This window comes from Bactrocera tryoni, chromosome 5, assembly GCF_016617805.1.
Source record: "Bactrocera tryoni isolate S06 chromosome 5, CSIRO_BtryS06_freeze2, whole genome shotgun sequence".
In the NCBI taxonomy this organism is placed as follows: Eukaryota; Metazoa; Arthropoda; class Insecta; order Diptera; family Tephritidae; genus Bactrocera; species Bactrocera tryoni.
In genome coordinates this window covers 58427281-58439720 of record NC_052503.1, presented here as the reverse complement: position 1 = coordinate 58439720, position 12440 = coordinate 58427281, and the positions used below count along the sequence as shown (strand labels likewise).

Here is a 12440-nt window from a genome sequence, read left to right as displayed (position 1 = left end):
TTTTTTTTATAGAAGGAGCATCGAAAGCCGGAGTGAGGAACTTTAATCTGCTAAACCTAACCTACTCCCAAATCTAGACTTTCCCACGGAACCACCAGATAAGGGGACTGACGCCTATTCTGCTGTAACTGTCTTAATTTAGTCATGATGGAAGTTGCCGCTTCGCGAACAGCTATCCACTTGTCAGAGGACCGACACATAAATGCAGTAAAATTTTCCACCGTTAGGCTACCACCTAGTGCAATTTCCAACTTTTCCCCAACAGGTCCCCTTGTTGTCTAGTTATCCACATATGGATGTCTGGTATAAGTTTGTGGGTCCACCGTCCTTTAGTTGAAGTTTGCCACCGTTGCTGCCATATAATTATGCTCTTGGTTCTCTCCTCTCTTTTTTTTGATTTCTGTGATTGGCGCGGATAGCTCATGTAATCTCGCGAATTCGTATCCCTGGATGTCTATGGGCGGCATACCAGCTAGTACTTCAGCTGCTTCGCTGGAAATAAGTTCGGAAAGCACTTGTTATTCTTATTGCTGTTAGTCTATGCACCGCATTTATTGATTTGGCATACGCTTTTATGTTTAGTGCCTGTATCCATTCTGGAGCTGCATATAATATAACTGAGCTCATCGCTTTTGCTATTAGAAGTCGACGGCTGGAGCGCACGCAGCCTCTGTTTGCCATCATTCTTGATAAGGCATTACGAATCTTATTCTCTTTATTTGCAATGCTCGCCAAGTGCTGCTTAAATTTCAGTTTGGAGTCCAATATTACCCCTAAATACTTCAACTGTGGCTGTGAAGTAATCACGCACTCTCCTATAGAGAGAGTTATTTTTTCTTCTATTTTCCTTTTGCTTATGAGCAATACCTCAGTTTTGTGCTCAGCCAGTGCCAAACTCATGGAAGAGAACCATTGCCACAGACCATTTATGCATTCATTACATATATTTTGGAGGTCATCGAGTTGTTTAGCTACTGCTACCACTACGTACATATGTATATAAGGTCGTCCGCGTATGCGATTAGCTTAACGTTTTTTGGTTGTGGAATTCTTAGCACCCCATCATACACGAGATTCTATAAGAGGGGGCCTAACACTGAACCTTGTGGCACTCCACTTGAAATAGGGTAGCTCTTGATGCCTTCAGTGGTGTCGTAAATCAGTCTTCTATTTTCAAAATAACTCATAACGATATTTATGAGGTACTGAGGGGCGCATATTTCATATAAGGCTTCGAATATATTGCGACGTCGTTTGGGCAGCTCTTGCACAAACTGTATTTTGTATGCTTCCAATTTAAGATCTTTACGTAAAATGCGCCAAGTCCTTCCATACGTCAGTCCAAATGGCAATACTGAAAGAAAATGTCCAAATTCTTAATGCTTTCTCACTCTTTCGGAATTTATTGAAGTTTATAATTAGTTATTTTACTAAAATAGATATATTGCATTAAAATATATTTTATAATGTATTTTTCTATTTTTTTCTTTTCACATTTGTGTTCGCAAGCGACTTCAAACAGTGGTAAGCGGTAAAAATTCAAGATCTTAACCTTCATTTTATTGTATTAATCGAATTATTTGTTATTAGAGATTTAACATACCAATTATAGATGAAGAAGCTATGGCAAAAGCTGTTACTGTTAATTTACCTCTGAAACAAAAGCAAGTTTGAAAAACTCGAGCTAAAATCATAAATGATCTTTGATTTAAAATCTGAATTCGCAGCCTTATCCCAAATTGGCATTACCAGATGTTATCAGGAGCTAACTACGTATAGACTTACACTTGAATGTAAGCAATTCCAATTTCATGAATGATATTATTTTATTGCTGGAACAAACTATTAACCCAATAAATAAGGTTTTTCTTAACTCCAAATAGACGGAATACTGTATTTTCCTTGATTTACAGTTGAATTGAATTGAAACATATACAAGAAAAATTATAAACCATGAAATATTATTTTACATAATTATACCAAAAATTCATTTATCAAGCTTATAAATATGTACAGTAATATATCTTGCTTCTAACTAAATTAAAAGTCCGTAAATAATCACCGACTCACCACGAAGACAAATTCTTGAATAATTCCTCGTTAATTAAAAATAAAACCACGCATGCGATTTAGTTTAAGCCTTTGCCAAGTAGGCGAGCCTCAGCACTTCATTAAGTTTTTGTAAGCTAAAAGTAAATAATTTCCATTGTCTTCTTGAAACTTCGGCAAGAACTTAAGAAGTACATCTTTTAAATAAGAATAGGTATAGGTAAAGTGACATTGAAATACACACCTAGTCTGAGTGCGCACTTAGTTGTAACATGTGTCTTAACGTTTTCAACAAGCGTGTATTTACGACACTGTTCGCCGTTATCTTGCAAAGTTAAGATCGTAATAATGGCAAATTCCCCTTTTTAGTGTGGGCAACACTTTTTTGTGCTGTAAGATTAGTCGCGTGATTTATATACTCGTATGAAAAGTTTTAAAAGGCTGGCTGCATCCAAGAACGATATGTGCAGCTCTTACTTGCATACATTTATTTAAAAAGGAGAGAAGAGGAAGAAGAGTGGTTGTAATCAGCTTCTGGCATTTTAAAATTTCTTACAAATTTTTCTTTGCAATTAAATACTTAGACATGTATGCAAATAGGAGTTTGACACAGAATTAGAGATTTGTATATCGGATTCCGCTCTCCAAAATATGATTTTTATGAGGATTACATTAGTTCCGCCTTTGTCTTAGATTAAGCGTACTTTTATTCACAAATTTTAGCCAGTTATGAAACAAAAAGGAAAGTATCGATATCTCTTTATAGTAAACCACAGGAACATGTTAAATTATCCTATGCGCCATCATCTTCAGTAAACCCTATAACACCTAGCAATTTACATAAAAATAGTATTTCTGGGAGGTTTTATTGAGTTTAGAACATACTTTATTTATCATCAAAAAATACCAACAACTGCATATTACTTTAATACGGTTTACATCGCCTAGAGTTTCTGCCGCAAGAAGTCCAATACGATTTTCGTTCCGAGTAATGCGGTTAATTGCAATTTGATGACACTAGTATTCACATTTTTGGGTACAGAGATTTATTTTATTTACTATACAGACAATTATTATATTGTTATCTATCCCTATCTTTATTTTCGTGAGGTGTTGCTACTACAGAGACCGTCGTATCAATAAAACAGTTACTAAACTTAACTTAGTCTAGTAATTTTTATTACTAATTCATTATCACTACTCAGATTAATTTAAGTCAAGAATAAGTCAGAGTTACTGCAGTACATTAATAAAAAGACCCTTTCCGCTAGTGAAACTTCGAAATTTGATACAATTACAACGCTGATTTCTTTTGAGATGGTTGAAATTTGTTTGTTTTAAAGTTAATTTTTAAAATTAACCGATAATGTTGTTTTTGAGATTATAAGAATAATCACTCTTAAAAAAGTAAAATAATGCGCATACTTCTTTCGTGGTATAAATTTTCAGTTACATACATACATATGAGCAAAGAAGCTGATAAGTATGAATTTGTTTTTAATCAAAGTATTTTGCCTTAGACTTAAGTTTTATCTACTTTTATAATCTATAGAAAATACCATAAAAAACATATTAATTTCTAATTATAATTCCGCATATATAAATATACTAACTGTAAATATATGCGTCATATATGTTTGTGTGTTGGCATATATTTTTGTATATCTTTACGCAAGTCATGTGTCGCGGATTTTCCAATAACCTTTAACCATTTAACGAAGTATAATCTTTGCATAATTTACGGCGCATTTATTCGGCATTTAGTCTAGCAATTTTCAAAAATGTTGTCAATGAACAAGTTTATTTAAATTTTATACTTATCACACATGCATAAATTGCGAAACCTCCGTCGTGGGGCAGTGGAGTGAGTTACAAGAGTATTACACACGTCATTTGTGTAAATGATATGTTGCAAACACACGTCACACATAATATGTACGCATGTGTGCGTGTCACAGAGACACTGCGTTAGGCTGATGACGGCGTCTGGATAACGACATTTATGCTAAATCGAAGTGGCGACAGGATAACATGTGTGGCAACAACCCTCAAGCGTGCGGCGTGAGGCTGGGTGATAGCGAGGGGTGTAAGCTATGGGGTCCACAGCTTTGTTGATTTAGTTTTAAAAGTCAAATATTTTGTTTGTCAAATTATCATACAAATTTTGTGAAAATGTGTGAGATTTGTTGCAATATATGCATTGCTGTGTTTTATACTTCAAGACAAATGAATATGTGAAGTGAAATTTAGTGGAAATATAAACAAGTAAAGCACTTTAAGAAGTAATTGAAGCGCTCAAATATTTAGAGGAATAGAAAATATGAGAGTCTCAATGTAGTATTTGGTTTTTGCTTCTTTCTTTATGGATTTAAGGCAGTCTGGGTTTTTCAAAATATCGAAACATTTTTTTGGTAAAAACTGCACTTTAGGGGCTTAAATACCTTAATAAATTTGTTAAATACTGAAATAAATATTTCCACTATAGTGCGGAACGCTTGGATTAGTTTAGCTTCAAAATATAAACTTTCCTGCCCAGAAACTGCATTTTCCTAGAAATAGTTAATACGAATACTGGCCCAGTTGCCGCCATTTTGTATCCAAGTATCAAAATGTAAATATAAAATTGTTGTCCATCCAAATAGTGTTTAATAAAGCCTTAAGAAAAATCGATTTATTTATCTTTACTACTTAAATAAATTGTCAAAGTTAGGCCCGATTTTAGAGCTCTGAACTGGCGTAAATCGTGAAATTACTTTTTTACTTTTTTTTAATTTTTTCCCTTTTATTTATTTAAACACTTTTATTCAAAACGCAATCAAATTTATTTGAAGACTGCTTGCGTAAAGCCGCAAAAAGCGCATGTATTATCCTTGCCACATTGACAGCTTTTCTACACAATTAGATTCGGCTCATAAAATGCAAAAAAAAAACTCAATTCAACTCATTCACAAGCAATAAAGTTTCCACTTGAAGCATTCACCAATGGACACAACTGGCCCACAACAAATCCTTGGCCGAAATAATAGCAGTGTAATGCTGTGTGAGACGTAGACAAGACGACTGACCCGAGCTTAACGTGTCATTACCCTGCGCAGCAGAAATGCCAATAAACAACAACACTTTATGTCATGCATACAAAAATATTTCGCTCGGATATTGTAAATATTTTCATATTTTTTCGCCAAAAAACCCAAAACATGTGCATCAAAGCTGATAGTTTATTTGCACGCCCGAGTGACCGTAACAAAAGGATAAAACTCTTTCCTCGAAAAAAGTACAACAACTTATTATACGTACATATATTACATTAGAAAGTGGCTTCAATAATACATATGCGCATATACATACATATATAGAACTTGAGCACCTTTTTATGGAGCTTATTACTTTTTCATAACATTTGTCTGCTTAGAAGAAATTTTGCTCATTTTGTGTGTTCGCTTTTCTTGCAGTTACCAGACGCCAAAGATCTACACAATATGTCACTTGTCGGTAGTTACGGCACACACCTGCTGCACAGCTTCCATCCACACCTGCTACAGACGCTCAACCATGGCATGTTGGCGGCGAATGGGGGGCCAGCGAGCTACTTTGCCAGCGACCGCGGACTCGGAAAACCATCGGTATTATCGAATTTTCAACTGCCGTCGGCGTTTTCACCACCCAAATATATAGGCATATCACTGGATCAGGTGCGTTTTGTTACACATATCAAAGCGGTATTCTTACAATGGTCGAGCGTAATGTTAATCATTGAGAAACTTACCATTAAACTCATTCAGAAACTCAAAATCGATCTGTCTTCTACTAGTAAGTAGAAGACAAACACTTATTGAAGGAATAGCATATTGCATTTTCGATTAAACCATTTAGATACCCAGTTCTATATACATAAATAGTAGAGTACGCACAGTGCATAGTGAAGTTAACAAAAGCCTTCTACTACTAAAGAGGGAGGCTATAGCTTCAGATACTTGGTCAAGCGGAAGCGACCAAATGTAATATGTATTCAAGTACATAAAATTGTTCTTCTTGTCTAGCTTAAGACAAAAAACAATAGTACAATTTTTAGCTTCTACATCTAATTATATTACACACAACAACAAGAAACTCCTTAACTTTTGTATATTTGCAAAATAAATTTTCGTCAAACATCTACCCTCTCAACTTCTCTTCGACAGAATCTCTTCAATGGCAACGATTCATTTCGCACAGACTCGGCGAGTCCCACATGCACTTCCCACGAATCGATGGAAGGATCAAACGATTACGACAACGGTGAAAAGGGTGAAAGTCCGCGCAGCAACAACTCCGATCCGAGGGATTTAAGGCGTAAGTTTGTATTACTTTCTACTCAAATGCCTTTCCTCTCACTTTGCTAATGCCCACATGAGAATTTGTGGGCGTATTTGCATTTGATTACTTATTTACTCACTTGTGAGATGAAAATGTTATAAACAGGAAAAAAACAGAAATTTGCATGTGCAAAAAATTGCGACCCAACAGACGCAGTGAGGAGAGATATTTGTAGCTTGATAAAAATCAACAGCTTGTTTGCCGTATTTCGACTTTGATTTTTGACGTTTTCCAAATAGGTACAACGCAAATTTCGAATTTATTTTTTTGATCTCCAGCATACTGAGCAATTTTAACGGTTGAATGCATTTTTAGAGTGATACGTCACTTAACATGCAATTGAGTCGCATCCCTCTGTAATTGAATATATGTACCTAAATACCTATTCTTATGTCACAAGTACGTGCATATGTAAATATATATAAACATTAAGGTATGAACACCTAAGTGAATACGACAAGCATATTTTTACATAATTTTACTAAAATTAAAAAAATAAAAATACTTTTTTTTTATACTTGATGGCACTACTTGTAAATCGGTGTATATATGAATGTATTTTTGAATATTGGAAAAAATAATTTTCCGGATATACAACGTTCTTTCTATTGTTTTTTTCCCAGTTCCTTATTAAGTTTCCGCAAAGTTATTAAAATGGTATTTGCTTGAAAGTACTGCGTAGAATACTTTCAGAGCTGAAATGTTTGCCTTCATACGGACGACATCTCTTAATTAGCTGCACTATGTGAATGTCGTCGTATATCTCGTACAGCTCATCGTTCCGTCGTATGCGATATTCGCCGTTGCCAATAGCAAAGGATCATAAATCTTCCGCAGAATCCATGCCTCTGCACCATATAGCCGGACGGGGATAATGAGTGACTTATAGAGTTTGGCTTTTGTTTTGATTTACTTCTCAATTGCTTACTCCGAAGTTAGTCCGAAGTAGCACCTGTTAGCAAGAGTTATTCTGCGTTGGATTTCGAGGCAGACGTTGTTGTTGGAGTTAATGGTTCCATGATAGACAACTGTTTATTTTATGATAGGAGATATTTTGCCCTCGTTTATTACCAGACTCATTTGCTACGCTTCCTTATCCAGTCTGGAGAAAGCAGAACTAACGGCGCGGATGTTGAGGCCTTCGTGCAGCCAAAAGCAGCTTTCAAATCGACGAAAAGGTGGTGTGTGTCGATTCTCTTTTCACGGGTCTTTTACAAGACTTGGCGCATAGTAAATATCTGGTCAGTTGTTGATTTCCCAGGCTTAAATCCTCTTAATTTCTGATAAGGTTCAATTAGTTTGTTAACGGTGGGCTTTAATCTTTCACACGATACGAACGATAGAACCTTATATGCGATGTTAAGGAGTCTTATTCCACGGTCCCCCGTTTAGTGGATTGGTCAGAGCACACTTAAAATTCAATCGTCGGACATACTTTCGTCTGACCATATTCTACAAAGAAGCTGATGCATGCTCCTTATGAGTTCTCCGCCGCCGTGTTTGAATCCATCGTCATCGATGCTTTCACTGCCATTCTGCAGGCTGGAGAAGTGTTCCTTTGATTGACTTTCCATAATTAAAATTCATTGTTGAAACAGCTGTTTGAAATTTAGATATTTCGGAACTTTTAAAATCTTAAGACTTCCTTGGGAGAAACACATACATATGTACATATGTAATGCTATTGCAAAAAAGATTAGATTCAGTTTTTGGGAAAAATCAAAAGCTTATGAATATAAATACCCACATGACGTTTATGTATAAATACATGTACTTTCTAGATATACAACATGTAATATGCAGTTAATGGCCAGCAAAAGGTTTTTATAAAAATTGAGTCCTCATTCCTGATTTTTGTGCTAATTTTGCTCGTAAATAACCACAAAAGAATCAAATATAATCGTTGTAATGTTTTAACATAAATACAAATACTATGAAATACTATTTTAATTGGCCGAATAAATTTTTTTTGCATTATTACGATTATAAGAAGTTATGACAACTATGATTATTAATTTTAACGGTTCATGCCTAAACGAGCTAAGTTTAATAGTCCTGGACATCGTATAGGAAGCAATATCAATAAATAAATGGCACTATGTATGTACATACATACGTATGTAGTTCCAAAGTCTCGTTTTAGTCAAAGTTGGTGCTTTTACCCAGATAGACGGATCGAGCTAAATTTTTGAAAAAAATTTTGTTCTAATATATTTAACTCTATACTTACATTTACGAGTATTCATATTCGCAAATTTGTGTAGTAAAGTGAGAGTTATGTGCTCTGTGACTATTCAAAAATTTGTTGACTCGTACCAAGCAAAGGACATCTAATGTTGGCAATATATTATGCTTATGTATGTGTAGACTTGAATATTCCAATCCTTTTTCATATAAATAAACATTTCCGCCACTAAAAGAGTCCCCAGTCTGCTCCGATCTCCATATGTTGCCAAATCGCATTATACGAACAGCCGCCATATTGGTTTTCCACCAGCAACCGAAGCGTTATTTTGCATACAACATTTCACTAAGCATTTGGATTATGAAAACCAGTTTGAAATTGTGTAAAAGTCCGCAATTGAATTCGCTTCCGATCAACCGGCATGCCGCGGCAGCCACAATTAGCCACGGCGTGTGCTCTGCCAACGAGCTACGAATATTTTAAATGACCGCCTATTTATTTAAATATAAATGATACGATTTTAATTAGCTTTGGTTTGGCAGCAGCAGTAATACTTTTTGGGCGTACACGACTTTGAACGACAGTTGGTACAAAGTGCCGTGCAATAAAATATTGGAAATACTTATGCATTAGTTATATGTATGCATGTATGTGTATGTAATGTTATAAGTATGTGTGCGTGCGATGAATTATGATTGTAAATGATATAGTGCATTTGCATGTGTGTGTTTGCATTTAAGCCCAAAGATTGAGCACGTTCGCAAATGTTTGGCAAACTTTTCTAATTACTCAAATAATATTTTCTGTAAAAAATGTTAGTTGAAATAAATCTGTGGCGCATGAATTGTGGATTTAACTACTTTGTGTGGAAGCTGGTAAGGTTTGAATAGTTTGGGAGTTTAACGAATTTAGAGTAAGCGAGGGAAGGTTTGGGTATAATATAAAGCTTTAAATGTGCATATGTATATCTTAATTAAGAAAAATTACTGTTTTTGCTTCGTTCCAAAATGACGTATTTAAAAAAAATCAAATGAAATTGTCACTAAGAATGATGAAAATAGAGATTACAAAAGTTTCATCCCTTTGCGTTTTTCGGAATGTATTTGACAGAAAATACATTACTTCGTGACGTCATGAAAACAAGGACGAAACCAATTAATATCAAGTTTTGGCAATGTTTAAGATAATTCAGTTTATCTCTGTTATGACCAGATTAAGCTGAGCGGAGTTGTGGCTTGTTTGGAATCAGGAAACACCTTATTCGTAAGACCATGCATGTGAAGAGGTTACACAAAGATTAAACTACCTCTAAATGGCTCACTTATGGCTTAAGTTTGCCAGAAATCATGTAATTGTAGTGTAATTTAAGGAGCTTTCCCACAATGGTTGTTCCAGCAAAAACACGATCTATTGCAACCATAAAGGTATTAAAACTGTATATGAATGAGGGTCAAACCACGTCAAGTGGTCCAAGATTTCAAATTTTGCAAAATCACCGATATCGAAAATGAGAAGTTCATAAAATGTTTCATCAAAATTATTTTTTGTTAAGTTTTGTTAGTTTTAAGTTGTTGAAGGTTGAAATTTGACCTTGACCAACATTTTGATATTATCGAGTGACCGCTGTTTTTATCAAACCTAAAAAGTAAGAAAAATTTGTGTGTTGTTGTCTAGAAAGTTATACCATTATAGCGATTAAAGCCCTAAAAAGTATAAGCGGTGAAAAATTGCAATCGTTAAAGAAATTAGAACCAAAAGGTACACTGAAGATCCGAGGGCCGTTTGCTTCCATATTTCATTTCCTCTCATTTGAGTGAAATCTTCTACCCGACACAAAAAATCTTACGTTTTAAGAATCTTTTATGATTATTTTCGGTTTTAGCAACCCACATTTAGCAAGAAACAGCATCAACATCTTCTTCTTCTTAATTGGCGAAGACACCGCTTACTCGATTATAGCCGAGTTAACAACAGCGCGCCAGTCGTTTCTTTTTTTCGCTACGTGGCGCCAATTTGATATTCCAAGCGAAGCCAGGTCCTTCTCCACTTGGTCCTTCCAACGGAGTGGAGGTCTTCCTCTTCCTCTGCTTCCCCCGGCGGGTACTGCGTCGAATACTTTCAGAGCTGGAGTGTTTTCATCCATCCGGATAACATGACCTAGCCAGCGTAGCCGCTGTCTTTTAATTCGCTGAACTATGTCAATGTCGTCGTATATCTCGTACAGCTCATCGTTCCATCGAATGCGATATTCGCCGTGGCCAATACGCAAAGGACCATAAATCTTTCGCAGAATTTTTCTCTCGAAAACTCGTAACGTCGACTCATCGGTTGTTGTCATCGCCCAAGCCTCTGCACCATAAGTATAACAGGACGGGAATTATGAGCGACTTATAGAGTTTGGTTTTTGTTCGTCGAGAGAGGACTTTGCTTCTCAATTGCCTACTCAGTCCGAAGTAGCACCTGTTGGCAAGAGTTATCCTGCGTTGGATTTCTAGGCTGACATTGTTGGTGGTGTTTACGCTGGTTCCAAGATAGACGAAATTATCTACAACTTCAAAACTATGACTGTCAACAGGGACGTGAGAGCCAAGTCGCGAGTGCGACGACTGTTTGTTTGATGACAGGAGATATTTCGTCTTGCCCTCGTTCACTGCCAGACCCATTTTCTGTGCTTCCTTGTCCAGCCTGGAGAAAGCAGAACTAACGGCGCGGGTGTTGAGGCCGATGACATCAATATCATCGGCATACGCCAGCAGCTGTACACTCTTATAGAAGATGGTACCTTCTCTATTTAGTTCTGCAGCTCGAACTATTTTCTCCAGAAGCAGGTTGAAGAAGTCGCACGATAGGGAGTCGCCTTGTCTGAAACCTCGTTTGGTATCGAACGGCTCGGAGAGGTCCTTCCCGATTCTGATGGAGCTTTTCGTGTTGCTCAACGTCAGTTTACACAGCCGTATTAGTTTTGCGGGGATACCAAATTCAGACATCGCGGCATAAAGGCAGCTCCTTTTCGTGCTGTCGAAAGCAGTTTTGAAATCGACGAAGAGATGGTGTGTGTCGATCAACATCACAGTCGCAAAATTACTGTAAATTACTGTTATTGCTACTTTTTCTTTGACAAATATCACTTTATCGTCCTTGTATAAAAAGCAGGGATTTCAGTATGATCAAAATGATAACAGGCACGGTTATTACTTTAAATATAATAAAATGATGGTATTGTGCTAGTAAATGTGTAAAATTATATTTGTAAAATTAAATGTGTAAAATTAAATGTATTAATTTATTATATGCTAACTAGAACCGTGTATTTTATAATTTTGTCATGAATGTTCTTGCTCCTCGGAGTAGTCTGTTTGAAATTTTTTTGGATCATAAACACAAAAATATCAAAATCACTGATGTACAATAAATTAACACTTTTTAAAATATCGAATTAAGTGTTATGTTTACGCTATGCCATACCGACGGCAATGTGCGACCATATGGCAACGCTCACTGAAATGAAGCACCGTAAATTATACAAATGCAAGCTGCAAACATACTGCAACTGCAACCTCAGCGCTCACAAATACACAAAGTCACAAAAAGACCACACAAAGCAGTGCCCGCCAATGACTCGGTGCATGCATGCGTGTGTGAGTGTTCGATTGCCGACCAAAAGTGTGCGGGGCGCACAAGTCACAAGTTTCAAAGTGTGGCCACACGCAGAAAGCGTCAGAAGGCAAAAGTTACACCAAAAGGGGAAAAGGTGAATGCGTGCAACTGTACATACATGTACATGTACGTATGTGTCTATGCGTTTATTTAAGCCTTTCAGCAGGCAAGCCCGGGCAACATACAAAAACGG

At 36.3% G+C, this 12440-nt stretch overlaps 1 protein-coding gene across 3 annotated transcripts in view; it reads left to right on the top strand.

The window, feature by feature from the left end:
- Positions 1–12440, top strand: part of LOC120778641 (protein Teyrha-meyrha) — a 56068-nt gene that overhangs the window by 24304 nt on the left and 19324 nt on the right. For all 3 annotated transcript variants that reach the window (XM_040110542.1, XM_040110541.1, XM_040110543.1), the window contains exons 2-3: positions 5502–5741; positions 6231–6381. In XM_040110542.1, the coding sequence (XP_039966476.1) occupies positions 5502–5741; positions 6231–6381 (391 nt within the window). The remainder of the gene's footprint in view (positions 1–5501; positions 5742–6230; positions 6382–12440) is intronic.